We start from the raw sequence: 16,074 nt of genomic DNA on the forward strand, positions 1-16,074 counted from the left end.
GTGAGCTAGGTTCCCTTAGGAAGTGCTAATGGAGCTTGGTTTGCCTGGAGGACTGTCGTAAGCCCCCAAAGCATCAGTAGCCACCATTTTAAGAGAAGTGGTGGGATGACCACGTTCGATTTCAAACCTCCTGACACTGATCCTGTTGTTGGATTTGTTCACAACGTAAGTGCCTCTCTTTTCTCCTTTCCTCCTTTTCTCAGGCTAAGTAGACAAGATGCAGCTTTGGCGACTTCACTTTTTATAGCTACACTCTTCTGCCCTCTGACTTTAAGTGACCTGGGCAGTCCTCTCTCTCTTCTGTCTGTTGGTAAAATGGGGGATAATCCAGACCTCATGCCCCCAAGGCCTTGTCAGGGAGGGCTAATGAGGGCAGGGCATGGAGAACCGATAGTTTGAACAATGGTCAGTCCTCCTTTGGGGCTAGCCAAAGGGGGCAAAAAGCAGGGCTCACTCAGCTGGGTCTCAAGAGCAGGTCTGCAAAAGGCTTTGAAGAAGAAAAGTGCTGCGGAGGTGCTAAGTCGCAGCCAAGAGACCAGGCCCTGTGCCAGGGGGTCAGGTCCCGGCCGCCGCGGCCGCGGTTTCGGGCTCAGGCCAATTTTGCAGGCGCGGGTAAAGTTCACGCGGCCCGCTCCCTTCAGAGCGGCCAGGAGGGGACAGGCCAGGATGGGAACGCCGCGAGAGAGGCGGCGCAGGCTCCGGAGGCGCGGGCTCCGGGCCGGGTTTTCCCCGAAGCCTTCAGCGGCGGCGCTGCCGAGCGAAAGAGGCTGAGGGCTTGCCGCCGCCGCGGCTCGTTCTCTCCCCTCCTCCTTTGTGAGGGGAAGGGAGCGAGTCCATTCCACGGCCTGCGCCCGCTCCGCGCTCCACTCCGGGTTTTTCAGGCGGCCGCGACGGCGCTGGGTAAAATGGCAGTGCTGAGCCTCGTGTCGGAGTGAGGGGGACTCGGAGGAGAGTGGGGCGCTCTAGCTGCTCAGTCCCGCTGCCCGCCCGCCCGCTCGCTCTGCTCGCCCGCCGCCGCCGCCGCGCAGCAGCCTCGGCCTGAGCCGCGGCCGGGAGGCGAGGCAGGGCGCCCGCCGGAGCAGCGCTCCCACTCTGCCTCCCGGCGCCCCGTCCGCCGCCGCGCGCCCTCCAGCCCCGCCCGTCCTGGGTCCCCCTCCCCCGCTCCCTCCCTCCTTTCCCTGCCCCTCCCCTCGCCTCCCTCCCTCCCTCCTCCTCCTTTCTCCGGCAGCAGAAAGCGGAGAGTCACAGCGGGCCAGGCCCTGGGGAGCGGAGCCTCCACCGCCCCCCTCATTCCCAGGCAAGGGCTTGGGGGGAATGAGCCGGGAGAGCCGGGTCCCGAGCCGACAGAGCCGGGAGCAGCTGAGCCGCCGGCGCCTCGGCTGCCGCCGCCGCCTCCTCCTCCTCCTCCGCCGCCAGCCCGGAGCCTGAGCCGGCGGGGCGGGGGGGAGAGGAGCGAGCGCAGCGCAGCAGCGGAGCCCCGCGAGGCCCGCCCGGGCGGGTGGGGAGGGCAGCCCGGGGGACTCGGCCCCGGGGCGGGGTGGGAGGGGGGAGAAGACGAAGACAGGGCCGGGTCTCTCCGCGGACGAGACAGCGGGGATCATGGCCGCGCAGGTCGCCCCCGCCGCCGCCAGCAGCCTGGGCAACCCGCCGCCGCCGCCCTCGGAGCTGAAGAAAGCCGAGCAACAGCGGGAGGAGGCGGGGGGCGAGGCGGCGGCGGCAGCGGCCGAGCGCGGGGAAATGAAGGCAGCCGCCGGGCAGGAAAGCGAGGGCCCCGCTGTGGGGCCGCCGCAGCCGCTGGGAAAGGAGCTGCAGGACGGGGCCGAGAGCAATGGGGGTGGCGGCGGCGGCGGAGCCGGCAGCGGCGGCGGGCCCGGCGCGGAGCCGGACCTGAAGAACTCGAACGGGAACGCGGGCCCTAGGCCCGCCCTGAACAATAACCTCACGGAGCCGCCCGGCGGCGGCGGCGGCAGCAGCGACGGGGTGGGGGCGCCTCCTCACTCAGCCGCGGCCGCCCTGCCGCCCCCAGCCTACGGCTTCGGGCAACCCTACGGCCGGAGCCCGTCTGCCGTCGCCGCCGCGGCGGCCGCCGTCTTCCACCAACAACATGGCGGACAACAAAGCCCTGGCCTGGCAGCGCTGCAGAGCGGCGGTGGCGGGGGCCTGGAGCCCTACGCCGGGCCCCAGCAGAACTCGCACGACCACGGCTTCCCCAACCACCAGTACAACTCCTACTACCCCAACCGCAGCGCCTACCCCCCGCCTCCCCAGGCCTACGCGCTGAGCTCCCCGAGAGGTGGCACTCCGGGCTCCGGCGCGGCGGCCGCCGGCTCCAAGCCGCCTCCCTCCTCCAGCGCCTCTGCCTCCTCGTCGTCTTCGTCCTTCGCTCCGCAGCGCTTCGGGGCCATGGGGGGAGGCGGCCCCTCAGCGGCCGGCGGGGGAACTCCCCAGCCCACCGCCACCCCCACCCTCAACCAACTGCTCACGTCGCCCAGCTCGGCCCGGGGCTACCAGGGCTACCCCGGGGGTGACTACGGCGGCGGGCCCCAGGACGGGGGCGCGGGCAAGGGCCCGGCGGACATGGCCTCGCAGTGCTGGGGGGCTGCTGCGGCGGCGGCGGCGGCAGCGGCCGCCTCGGGAGGGGCCCAACAAAGGAGCCACCACGCGCCCATGAGCCCCGGGAGCAGCGGCGGCGGGGGGCAGCCGCTCGCCCGGACCCCTCAGGTACACAGCTGAGTGGGGAGGGGGCTGGGACGAGCGGGGTAGGGGGGTGGGTGGCGGCTGTGGGGAGCAGGCCCCGACCGTGGTCTCCCCTCAGGCTTGGGCCCCCACTGCCGGGGAGCTGCCATTGTCTGGCTCTTCTCTCTTAAAATGGCTGCCTGTCTGCCTTCCTCTCCTTCCCTCGATCAGCCTTTGTGTGGGGCTTTTCCAGAGGTGTCTGTCCGGTTTCTCCTCCTCCGCTGGTCCTTTCGAACTCTGGGGGTCTCCAGGGGGGTGCAGAGCAAAGTGTGCCTGGAAGGGCCAGGCCCGGGTGAGGGGGTGCTGGGGGTTCAGGTTAGGGGTGTAGGCAGTGTCAGGAACCCGGGAGAAAGAAGCAACATTTTCTTGCTCACCTGCCGTTCCTCTGTCCCCTTGCCTTCCTCTAGCAGTTCCCAATATATGCTTTTAAAGAGGGCCCCTAGGGCTCAGGGGACCTCAGGGGAGAGCTGGGGCCTGCTTAAAGGCAGCTTGAGGCCGACTGTGGTTCGCTCTGGGCCGCCCGGGCCACCTCTTTCCTTAGTCTCCGCCGGCCCAGTGGCCTGGGCTTCTCTCTGGAAGTGCTGGTAAACAGCTGAGTGATTGGAGTAGTAAGTGCAGATTGCTTTGGTTTGGGATTTGAATTATGGAGGTAAAATCCTTCTGTCAAAGCCAGGAGACAGTTGGTCTTAGGTTGACATCCTATCTGTGATCTGATTGGCTCCCCATCTTCTGCTCTTGGCCATTTATAATTGCCTCTGATGTAATGGTACAACAATCCTGATGAGCTCATAAACTTTTACACTCTGCTTTTCTGCCAGTGATAACCCAAACCATCGATGCCACTATCCGCCTTTTATTCCAGAGCTGAAATTGGCTGTGACCTTGAGGAGGGAGGTTTAAGCAGCAATACTGTATCAGCAGGAGCAGAGTCCCAGACAGGCTGCCCTTGTTACATTGTGCCTGAAACAAAAGAGGAGGCGATGGCATTTTGCTTGCACCTTGGATTTATTTTGCTTGTTATGTTTTATGCAGTCTGAAATAGATTCTGTGTTGCTGGAACAGTAGCTGAGTTTTTCCTCTACAATGGGTTTGCTGTTTGTTTTCGTTTTGTGACTTTCCTGATGGTATAAATGAGTTCTTTGATGGCTCTGAAGATACATTTGTCTCGAGTAGTTTTTGACACTGTGTTCAGCTACAGAACTGAAATTATTTTATTGGCTTTTTTTTTTTTAATTAAAAGGCAAATGTGAGATCTGTAGGGGGAGAAGATGATTTTTGTTAATATTTTGCTGAGAGCTGGGAGCCTTCTGACAATTTGATAGTGGGTTCAAGAGTCCTGCAAGGCTTGTCTCTTTGTTTACATGTTGAATCTTGTGAACACTTCCTTTTGTTAATTGAACTTTGGGAGAACAGCTCAATTGAAGGAGATGCTGATGGCCTTGTGGTCTAGGGAGAGATTTTCTCCTAAGGGCTGGGTTTAGGATATTTCTGACTTGTTTCTGGAATATTTGTTTTGTCGTCAGTTACTTTAGAGCTTTAAAATAGAGACTTGCCAACATTTTTCTTTATATTTTAAGTTGTATAACTTTCTCCCTTCTGTCTTCTAAGGTGTAAAGGTGACCCACAGTAGTGACACATGGCTGCCTCTTTTCGGTGCCTTTTTATACATTTTGTTTTGTTTTCCTTTGCTTTCCCTGGGTGCTTTCCCCAGGAATATCTGGTCCCCTCTGGAGTCATCTGTTCAAGGAGGGGAGAAGCCCCCTCAGGTTTCCATCCCCAAGAGTGGTACCTTTGCTTCGATCTCAATCCTGTGTCCCTTCCGTGTCCTCCTCCACCTACTTTTGTATTCTTGTGTAGAGCTGGGAACTTTGAGAATAGTCATGTAAGGCAGCTCTGCTGTGAGGCTTCGTCTTCCCCTGATGTTCGTCACCTGTGTGAGAACCTGTGCGAGACCGGGCAGATAGCACCTGGGGTAGGCTCTGGCTTAGACGACAGTGAGCGCACACCCCTAGCCATCCTGTTGTGCAGATCTGCCTTCTCTTGCTTTTGTTTGGTTTTGACTAAGAAATTTTTCTTTCTTGAACTGTTATTAGAGGAAATAATTGTTTGTTTTGAGTCAGGGTCTCCTACCCTAGGACATTCTGGGACTTAGAGTGTATATGTAGCTGTCTCTGCCTCCCGAATAGTAGGATTACAGGCAAGAGCCATGTTTTGTTTATTTCTTAATTAACTTTTGGGATACAGTAATTTTTGGTCTTGGTCTTTAAATAATTGTCCATCCACTATGTGTCTAGGTACTGGCCATGTGTTTTGTCTAGGGAACATGAGAATGTGGGTTGAGTGCTTGTTTAGAACCCTCATTGTGCTGCTATTGTATGACTTTGTGCATGTGTGTGTAGGGTGTCACCAAGCTCCAGCACTCACAAAATAGAATCTTATTCCATTTCACCTCAGTTCTGAGGTGAAGGGAATGAGCTGGAGAGTAGTAACTTGTGGAGGAAATAGTACAACTTTAGTTTTTGTAAGATTCAGGTACCTATAGCAGTCCAGGTGTCAGTAGTCTGTAGCCCCTAGGGATGTAGGGAAATAGACTTTGCTCTGGGATTCTCTTGCTACTTAAGGATAAACCTGTCACACCTTTTGAAGTGTGAGGCTGGTTTTGAACTCAAGGATAACTTTGAACTCTCGTTCCTTCTGCATCCACCCCTGAAGTTTTGGAATCTGTGTATGTATGCTTTACCAGGCCTGTTTGGTTTTGTAGGTTTTTAAGATTGATGTGAATGTGTTTGTACCTACCTGAGTTTGTGTGCACCAGATGTGTGCAGGTGACAGAAGTGGCCAGAAGGTGTCTGATTCCCTGAAACAGTTACTGGCTCTTGTGAGTCACCTGATGTGGGTGCTGGGAACTGAAGGAACCCAGGTCCTCTGCAAGAGCAGTAAGTGCTCTCACCAGTACTCAGTGGAGTCTGTCCAGCCCTAGGCCAGGGATTTTATGTAATCCTGGGGAGTTGAACCTGGAGTTTCACAGATGCTGGGTAAGCACTCGCCAGTGGAGCTATAGCCCTAGTTCCCAGGTAATAAGCAAGGTTTCCTCTTGCCTCAACCCAGGCAGAGATGGAAGAGTCCTTTTGTTTGTTTGTTTGTTTGTTTCTTTTTCTTTTTAGGGCTGGGTGTGGTAACTCTTGGGAGGCAGAGGCAGGTGGAACTCTTGAATTCTAGGCCAACCTGGTCTACAGAGTGAGTTCTAGGCAGGCCAGAGCTGCATAGTGAGACCCAGTCTCAAAACAAAACAACAAAAGGAATGTTTTTCTTCCAGTGGATGATTAGGCAGGATGATGATATGTGACTTTGTTTTTATGAAATAAAAGAGTAGTGTGTTTCATAGGAACTAGGACATTCACAGTGAAGTGATCCTTCATCCCTTCATCCCCAGTAGCATGGTTCAAGGGCTTGGGTGGGGCGATGACCCGGTTTTAGGACACCCGTATGCATGGTTTACGTGAAGCTTTTCCCGTGGGTCACTTTTAACAGGAACACCTTGAGAGTAATACTAGTTTATCATAGTGAAAATGCATAATACAGCCTAGTGAGAGTGTGTGTATGTGTGCGAGGTGGAGGGCGAAGGAACCGAAGTTTGAGGCCAGCTTGAGCCACAGAGACCCCTTTACAAAACCAAGGCGAAGCTGCAGTGAGGCGTTCTGGATTGTTTCTACTGTGCACACCAGCTGAGACCCCAGACCCCTGGGAAACAGATGCAGGACTTCTGTTGTCAGGATGCCTGGCTGCCTGCTGGCAGGGACTCTGGGCTGGCTGGACTACAGAACAGTTGGAGTTCCCTCAACCTAGAAGGGCCAGGAAAAAGCCACACTGACAGTGCCGCTGTGCATACTTTATCTATGTGACTACTGTCCATGGCGGTGTGTGATGGGGGTGGGGTCTTGGTGCGAGAAGGGAGGGGGCCACAACACAAGGTTGACTTCTTCAGGACTGACTTATCTCTAGAAGGACTTTTTTAGTTGCAGTTCATAACCCTCCATGTTATAAACTGATGAGCAGAGCCTGCTATAGCCTTCATATGTTGGATCAGTTGCACTGGTGTGCTGTCCGCTACAGTAGGCTTTCACAGCAGTTGCTGAACTTTTTTAAGTGTGAGAGTAGGCTAGCAGAGGTAATGGGCCGGGCCCTTTCCTGTTGATTATATTGATTTGCTTAAAATCCTTTACGTTTTGGAAGCAGGGCAGTGCGCAGATGTTTACAGTGTGGTATTTAAGCAAGGGATGAGGATTGACACCTGGACTCCTGTATTCACCAGGCTGAGGCAGGAAGACCATATATCTAAGGCTAACCTACGTTACATAGTGAATCCCAGGCCAGCCCGGACTACCTGTATCAAAGGGGAAAAAGTATGGTGGCACATACTTGTAATCCCAGTTCGGGAGGCCGAAGAAGCATGAAGATGTCCTGATTTTTGAGAGAGCCAGAGCTACAAAGCGAGACCCTGAATCAAAACAAACCAGTGAAGTATACAGAATAAATTGATAACTGAATAGTATCCTCCAGTGCTTCCAGTAAACTGTGCTTCCTTGGCCTTTGGAAGAGATCCTAAATCCCTTCTTTTATTTATTTTATTTTTTAATTTTCGATTGGTCTTCAGTTGCACACCGAGTTTCATGCTGCCTAGTGCTGAAGGTCGGAGCTTGCACTCAGGAGGGAGGCAGGCAGGCCTGGGTTCCATGTGAACCTGACCCAGGGCGAGTCATTTACATTTTCGGTTAAAGGAAGTGGATGGACCAAATAATCTTTTAAGTAGCCCCCTCACCCACCTGCCTTGCGTGTGTGTGTGTGTGTGTGTGTGTGTGTGTGTGTGTGTTTGAGTGTGTTTGAGATGTAGTCCTACTCTGTGTTGCTCAGATTGGTTTTCAAACTCTTAATCTTACTGGGTTTGGTAGGAATTTCAGAGGTGTTTTAAAGCTATCTTTCTTCCCCTAGGCCTAAGGAACCCAAAGTTGTTTCCTGGCATTTGCAGGGACAAGCTTGGAGAAGTTGAATATGGCATATAAAAAATAGTCTCAAAAACCTGTCAGATCTGTTGGTTGGTAGTTCATCTGTTGGAGGTCCAGACGGTGAAGGTACTAGGTTTCTTCATTCAGTCAGACTTGGAAAGAGTTGCTGTGGGGTCCCCAGAAGGCTTGCTACTGAGGAGGGACAGGAAGTAGGTATTGATACAATTTAACATCAGCATACTGCTTTGAGGCAGGAGCGGGTGGTTAGGGAGGTGGAGAGAGAGGTAGCATTTAGCTCTGAGACTCCGGTGTTTGGGCAGGTCTAGGTCTGGTTTGGGCGGTTGGTTGTAATCTGAATGCCTGGACTTGCCCTGTAAGTTTGCTGAGAGAAACAAAAGTTGTGAGCCTGGAACAGGAAAGACCAAGTGTTAGACAGGAAATTCTTTAGGTAGTCTTCCTCCTACCATGCTTTAAAGAACGGCATAGTATGGCTTGCTGTAGTGTTGGGAGTGGGTGTCTCCCCTACCCCACCCTACCCCAGCACACCTGAATTTTTCATGTTTTTCTTCTTTTAGTAGTTTAGAAGTGTAATTTCTGCATATTGGAGCTGTGCTGGAGGGAAGCTTGCCTCTGCAGAGGAGGAATAAAGGTAGAAGAAACTGTTTGATAATTCTCTGCTTGACACAGCAGCTTCTTCCTCGGAAGGAACCGAATGTTTCAGAGCTTTGTGTAAATACTTGCTGAGCTGTCAATGTGTACCCAGGAGGTTTCTGTTCTAAGATGGAAACGGCTCTATAGAATGTTTGACGGGCAAGTTAATAAACATTTTTCCAGGCAAAGATAATGCTAGGCACCTCACAAGGTACAATAAAGTAACCCCTAAAGGGGAGAGAGAACAAGGTAGTGAGTACAGCACGTGTGTAGGGCGTGCAGGTCAGAGAGCTTTGGAGAGCATCCGAAAGAACTACCAAGGAAGACATGAAACTTTGTTAAAAGTCAGTTGCAGTTCCATAGAGAAGCCTAGAGAAGTTTGGAAAGAGCGCCTTGAGTTTCTGTAGTGAAGTAAGTTCAGTGTTCAGAAGGGTGGCTTAGGAGACCGAGTTACAGCCTTGTACTTTGCAGAAGGATTTGTAGTTTTGGCATGAGGTCTTGGAGTGGATTTACATCTCTGGAATACCAGAAAGGAGGAAGACACCGAAGGTTCTCTGTCCCCTCCTTCTCTTGTTCATCTGTGTATGATAAACCTCCTCTCTCAAGCGCCAGGCCTGCTTAGACAGCTTTTACAGGGCTGCTCAGTAATGCACATGCTAAAAGTCTTCTCATCTGCCCAGTTCTGGGTCACTCAGCTGACAAGATCCTATTTCAAGGTTACCTGGGTAGAGTTTAGAAATTTCCACTTTATATTAATATTTCTGGATCTGATCCTTCAGTGATAACTTTCTTTTTATGGAGAAGAACCTGATTTGGTAGAAAATCTTGTCATTGTCTTTTAAGACTAAACCCAGGGAGCTGGGTATAGTGTCCCACACCTATAATTCCAGATCTGGAAGGCAGAGGCAGGTGGATCTCTGCCTTTAAGGTCAGCCAAGGCTACACAGTGAGACCCTATCTTACCACTACTTCCCACTGCCCCACCCCCCAAAATTAGGAACTAAATCCAGACTGTCATCAGTTATATCACAAAAAGGTGTTTCTGTTGTTTTTTCGTTTAGTTTTGTTTTAAAGATAGTGTTCTGAGAGGGTCTATTTGATTTACTTTACATAATGCAGGGATTATGAATGTAATTATGGCCATGACTAATTTTTGGTAGGTTCAGCTCTTAGAGAGGCCATCAGCTTTTAAAGCAAAAGTAATTAGAAAGGGACTTGGGACGGCACTGACTTTGACCGTCCAGTATTGCTAAGGCTGTGAGAGCTGCAGTCCTGTTGCTGAGAGCATAATCGCCACATCAGAAGATCTGGAGACTGCAGTGGGGGTGAGGATGGGCCTAAATACTTCATGCTGACGAGGTACTAGGAAAGGATTTAGAAGGTAGAGAGAGACAGCCAGGTATGAAGGCATGTGCCTGTAGTCTCAGCACTTGGGGTTTGCTATTTAGACGGCTTGAGGCAGGAGAACTGCTTCAAGTTCAAGCCAGCCTGTCGTACATAGAAGACCGTTTCATGTCCATTCACTCCCTAGAAAAGATGAGGCAGCATCTGCTGTAAAGGGATTGAGTTCTCTTGGGCTGTGCGTATGCATCCAGAATACTTGGCACAGTGCTTTGCTGTGGGTGTATACCAGGTCAGTCAGTCGGCTAGAGCCAGGGGGTGGCACACACCCTTAGTCCTAGCACTCAGGAGGCAGAAGCAGGTGGAGCTGTGTGAGTTTGAGAGGCCAGCTTGCTCTACAGAGCTAGTTCTAGGATGGCCAAGGCTGCCAGAGAAACCCTTTCTTAGGGGAAAAAGTATACAGGCTGAAGGGAGTCAGGAGTGAGGGATAGTCAGAGCTGAGCAGACGTAGAGAGGGAGAACTGTTTAGATGGGGAGCATCCAACAAGCTAAATATTTTAAAAGAGAAAAAGATTAAAATATTAACTTGCCCTTTGGTCATGATGATTGCTAATTTCATGGCTTGGCTGAATCCAAATGGTATTGTCATTTCTGGACTTCCGCTTTACTTTAGTGTTACAGATCGTATACTACCCATAAAATTCCTGAAAAAGAATGGCTGGATAGGCTTGCTGGTTTTTCTGGCTGTGTTGGAATCTGCTAAGTTTCAGACCAGTTTGTGGATAATACTAATTTCTGCATTTGAAAGGGCTTGTCACCTTTGGAGTTGTATATTCAGGATAGCCCTGTGGTGGTTGTAGTTCAGTTTTGATTGGTAAATCTGGACAGTGTTGTTAGAGTTAGCTGAATTTTCTTTGCAAATCATTGGTGTGAGTGAATGTCACATGTGTTCAGGTGCCAGAGAGGAAATATAATCCCTTGGAGTTAAGAATTAAAGATAGAGGGTTGGGGATTTAGCTCAGTGGTAGAGCGCTTGCCTAGGAAGCGCAAGGCCCTGGGTTCGGTCCCCAGCTCTGAAAAATAGAACCAAAAAAAAAAAAAAAGAATTAAAGATGGTTGTAAGCCAGCCAGTGTGGGTGCTGGGAACGGAACTCAGGTCCTCTGGAAGAACAGGAAGCTCTCTAAACCACTGAGCCATTTCTCTGGTTCCTGGCCAGTAACAGTGCTTATCCTGCTGTTATTTATTTCTGAAGGGCTGCAGTTGTGCTCAAGCTGAGTTGCTGTAGACCCTAGACTGCTTGGCTCGGGTAAGACTGCATATATGCAGTTTGCTTAGTCAGTCGCTTTAGAGACGTGGCTTTAATACAGTTTATTAGATTGACCATGGCCAAGAAGCTCAAGGCTATAGATACACTTACTCCTTATGGAGCCTCTGAGATGCAGTGGTTGTGATTTTTCTCACCTTCTGGTCTTTGAGTTTAAACCTGGCACTTGTGAAGGGCCATCCTTGGGTGCTTAATACCCAAGTGTGAATTGTGTGGCCAACGGTCAAGCCACTTCTGACAGAAAAATGCTTCCTCCTGGAAGTGGGTAGGGGTTATATTGCACCAGTATGGAAGTTTGGATTCTCTGCCTCTCTGTCTCTGTCTCTCTCTGTCTCTCTGTGTGTGTGTGTGTGTGTGTGTGTGTGTGTGTGTGTGTGTGTGCGTGCGCGCGCGTGCGCACGCGTATAGTACCTCTTTCCGCCTACCTTCTTAGAGTGCATGGAGAGTTGGGAGGTGGTGAATGCAGGTCAGACTTGTCTTTTTTTTTTTTTTTTTTACTGTGTTTTTTTATTTATTTGATTTAATTTTTTTTTGTGTTATTTTGTTTTAGTTGTTTATTAGTTTTTGTAGTTATTTGTTTGTATTTTTGGGTTCACTTAAATATACTTTTTTATCATTTGCAAAAATTGTTATTTTTTCTTCTTTTTTTCCGTTTTTTTTCCCCTTGACCCCCTTTTTTTTTTTTTTTTTTTTTGTTCTTTTTTTTTTTTTTTCCGGAGCTGGGGACCGAACCCAGGGCCTTGCGCTTCCTAGGCAAGCGCTCTACCACTGAGCTAAATCCCCAACCCCGCAGGTGGATTTCTGAGTTTGAGGCCAGCCTGGTTTTCAGAGTGAGTTCCAGGACATCCAGGGCTACAAAGAGAAACCCTGTCCCAAAACCAACCAACCAACCAAAGAAGTCTCCCAAGTCAGATCTCCTCAAACTTTCTTGCCTTGGATTGTTTGCATTTTGGTAAAGTGAACGTGTCATAGTGTATCTGTCCTGGGTAGTAGGCGTGCAGGACCTGGAGTTGAACTCCTTAATGCTACACGGTATCTGATCTTCAGCTATGTATGTGTCTGAGTGTGCACATGGGCCACATGCATGCACGGGCCGCTGAGTTCAGAGGAGGGCCCTGGGCTCTCCTGTACTGCAGTTGCAGGTAGTTGTGAACTGCTGTGAGGGTTTTGAGGACTCACCTCCAGACCCACTCATGTTACTGAGCCTTAGTCCCACAGTTAGTTTAGAGGAGTCAAGTTAGGGTAGACACACTGAGTCAATAGTTTTAACTATTCAGCGGGTAGTTAAATGGAGGGAAGGTGTGTGTTTGTTATATTGCATTGAAGGCGGAGATAGATCTGAGGGAGGTTTTGTCTGTCACTTGTACCTATCAGAAGAGTGTCTTTGGGACAGGTTTGAGTATTTCCCAGTGACTTCTGCAGGTTGTAAGAGTGGACTGCAATGGGAAGAAGCCTGATGCCAAGAATGCGGTGTTGCAGCCAGCTGCAGTGGGAATTCCTTCCCTAAATGTTGACCTAAGTGTTGGTTATGGTGCATGTTAGAAATCACCCAGTAATCCAGGGCAGATTTTTGTCATCCTCCAGAAAGTTATGTTGCTACTGAATACTAATACTAATGGGCTTTGGGACCTGACTATAGGACTATATGTACTCCACAGACCCAGAGAGCCTTGCTTGAATCATCACCCCCATAATGGGAAATGGGCCATGTGCTGCCCCCCATCTACCTACCTGTCTTACGGCTTTGTTGCTTCTAGATCCCAAGTCTGCAGTGTTTGATCTTAGATTTCCTTTTCCCTTGGCATTGGCACAGTCGTGATTTTTCTGCTTATCACCAGCAGCCAAGATTTTTATTTGCTTTTTCACTCTTAAACTTGTTAGCTTTCAGCTTGCTTGTTTATTTCAGTTAAAAGGACCCCCCTTGACCACTCCCAAGACACAGCACCAGTGTGGTGTGGGGAATGTGGGGGGGTGTGTGTGGGGGAAGTGAGAAGGAGGGGAGTGGGGGGGGAAGTGTGAGGGTCGGTGTGATATTTATTTAAATGGTTATTTTAAAAAAACACCTGTTGGATGCCTTGGTTTGTTTTGTCTCCGCTTTTTCTTGCTTACTGCCTGCGTGCTGAGCCCTCGGCTCAAGGGTGCATTTGAACCTGCCTCAGCTGACTCAAAAGTAGTGCACTTTGACTTTAAGAACACAGTATGAATTCGGCTATGTGGTAGAGGACTAAAGACTGTAATGTTTGGGGTACATCCTTTTAGAGGTTCTACGGAGTGATTTCCCTGGAAGTGGAGTGGACCTCATGGCTTGCTTCTGTCCTTAGAAAACAGGTCACCTAGGCAGAAATGCTGTGGTTACTTGCTGTGTTTATTGTGTCTTTGCTGACAAACACAGGTGGCTTTGTCCTTTTATCTTTGGGCAGCCTTCTGCTCTGACCCTGAGGTTGTGGAACTCACGGGCTGGTCCCACTTTAGTCCAGCCTCAGACTCTTTGTCATCCAGTTCAGATAACTGATGTTGTTGTTTTCCAAGTTCAGTATCTGTTTAGGAATCTAGGCTGTCAAACAAAACAAAAAAACCTATATCATAATGGACTTAGGGAACAATTTCTCCAAACATTGCTCAGGGGCAGGCGTCTGTACTAAGACCTTGACTTTGAAGTAGCATCCTGCTGAAGTGTGTTCGTGATAGCTACCTACCTTCACTGTGGCCTACTTTGTGCTATGCAAGCATTATATGTGAATCTTACATGAATTTCCTCATTCACTCTTCAGAATCCCGAGAGGGGAGGATTCTGTTCTTCTTGGCTTCCAGTTACTAGTATAGAATTGTAAACCATCCTTTACGGTAGTTGTTAGTTTATGGTTAGGTTGGAAGTTTGTCAGAGCCATAGGTTTCTTATTCATTTAAGGTATAAAGAATTAAATCTAGGCTCTCTTGATGCCAGGCAAGAACTGATCCATTCCTTGCTAAAAAACCGATTTTGAGTCTCGAAAATAGATCACATAAGAATCAGGATGATTTAGTACATTATTTTTGTAATTACCTAGAACTTAAATGTTATTTTTACTTACTTGTCTGTGTGTTGAGTGTCCGCCGTGTGCAGCACCTGTCGAGGCCAAAAGAGGTTTGGGATTCTCTGGAGCGGAGTCAGACTTGTGAGCTGCCTGGTATGGGTCTTGGGAACCAAAGGAACATGGCGTTTCCCAGAACATCAGGGCTACTCATACTTGCTGAGCAGTGTCTCTCCAGCCCTGCTGTGAACTACGGTGACACCTGCCTGGCTGGTGGCCCTGGCCATTTCTTCCATATAAGGTTCTATCATTCTAAGTTTCTCATGAATGGCTCACGATTCACTGCTGCCTTGTAATTCCTGGGAAGAGACCAGGCGGAACTTGGTCCTTCGAGCCCCGTTAATCAGGAGACCTTTGCGACTATGGGTGGGCGCAGGTTCTTACCAAGATAGAGTAACCTGTGTCTGAGCGACTTGCATTATGAAAATATTTACAGAGTAATTACTTTTCAGAAACTCAGTTGGAGAGCAGGGTGTTACTCTATTACTTTGCTGCCTGGATAAAGTTAAGTGTCACAGAAAGAGTTTGACAGGAGCGTCAGCTCTGAAGTAGTTTTACATTTCCTTTAGGCTGTGGACCTTACATCAGCTATTTTTCTTACCTTGTATTCTAGACTATGTGATAGGGAAACCCCTGTTTTGAGCGTTATAATACATACTACAAAAAGTACTAACGGCTGTGGACATTTTTCTTTTACTATGTGTGTACGGGTGCAGAAGTGTGATGCTGCACGTGGAGGTCAGAGAGCACAGAGGCCATCCTTGTGGACCTGTTCCTCTGTACTGGACCAGGGGTCAAACTGTCGGTGGGCCTGCATGGCCAGCAGCTCCCTTGCTGAGCCCTCTTCCTGGCAGGCAGCCTTCTTTGCTTTTTTCTTTTTCTTTTTTTTAAAGATTTATTTATTTAAAGTATATGAGTACACTGTAACTGTCCTCAGATACACCAGAAGAGGGCATCAGATCCCATTACAGATGGTTGTGAGCCACCATGTGGTTGCTGGGAATTGAACTCAGGACCTCTGGAAGAGTAGTCGGGTGCTCTTAACCACTGAGCCATCTCTCCAGCCCCAGTCTTCTTTTCTTGAGCCAGAATCTCGTTATGTAGCCCTGGCTGCCCTTGAATTTGTAGTGGCCCTGTGTCAGCCTTGAGGGCCATGTCACCAAATCTGCCTGAAAAACCTGAATTTTGGCCTAGTTTGAGAGACTATGGGTGGCCTTGTTTAGAAATTGAAACCCCGAACCCAGAACTCAGTGGTCCACCTTCAGAGTGTCCTGAGGGACACTCAGATTGAGAAGTACTGAACTCTGCATTGTCACGCAACTGGGCTGCGGGGCAGCTCCACATTGCCTGAGGTGCTTCTAATTATACTGTAGATGGGTGTTTCCGATCTCTGTCTTCTTCCTTCCGTGAGAGCATTACTGGATAGAGAAAAGGTTGTAAAAGTGCTTGAACTTGTGTTAGCTCCCATAGGTAGCTACATAACAGAACCTCGGAGATTGTGCAGCTTAAGCAGCAGATCATTTATTTGTCATAGTTCTGGACTGTGGAAGTACAAGGTTAAGATGTCACCAGATTAGATTCTAGGTGACATCGATTGCTTCTGGTTTTAACATCTTCTCACTAGTGCCTTACATGCCATTAAAGAGTACTAATCCTGGTATGGAGGCCTTGTGCTGTGATCTAGACTAAACTCAACATTGCCTAGGACCCCACTTTCTAAAATCATTCCTTTAGGGGCTAGGCTTTCAGCATGGGCCTGTCAGGGTTTTCCAAACATTTTGCCTGTGTACACAACAGATGGGGTATGTACTGTGCAGTGAGGATAAGCTCTAGTGGGGTGACCCACACTCTGTCATTGAGAATGGCCTCTTGCTGGTTTCCTTTCAGGTTGTGCAGTGGGGTGACATGAGAGTGGTCTATCTGTCCTGGGATATGTCGGAGAGTCTC

The 16,074-nt window shown here is 50.0% G+C and overlaps 1 protein-coding gene across 4 annotated transcripts in view; it reads left to right on the forward strand.

The window, feature by feature from the left end:
• The first annotated feature begins 1,161 nt into the window (after window positions 1-1,161).
• Arid1a (AT-rich interaction domain 1A) overlaps window positions 1,162-16,074 on the forward strand; it is a 73,371-nt gene continuing 58,458 nt past the window's right edge. For all 4 annotated transcript variants that reach the window (XM_032896510.1, XM_032896512.1, XM_032896513.1 and 1 more), the window contains exon 1: window positions 1,162-2,721. In XM_032896510.1, the coding sequence (XP_032752401.1) occupies window positions 1,600-2,721 (1,122 nt within the window). In that variant the 5' untranslated portion in view covers window positions 1,162-1,599. The remainder of the gene's footprint in view (window positions 2,722-16,074) is intronic.

This window comes from Rattus rattus, chromosome 1 (assembly GCF_011064425.1).
Source record: "Rattus rattus isolate New Zealand chromosome 1, Rrattus_CSIRO_v1, whole genome shotgun sequence".
Taxonomy (NCBI): Eukaryota; Metazoa; Chordata; class Mammalia; order Rodentia; family Muridae; genus Rattus; species Rattus rattus.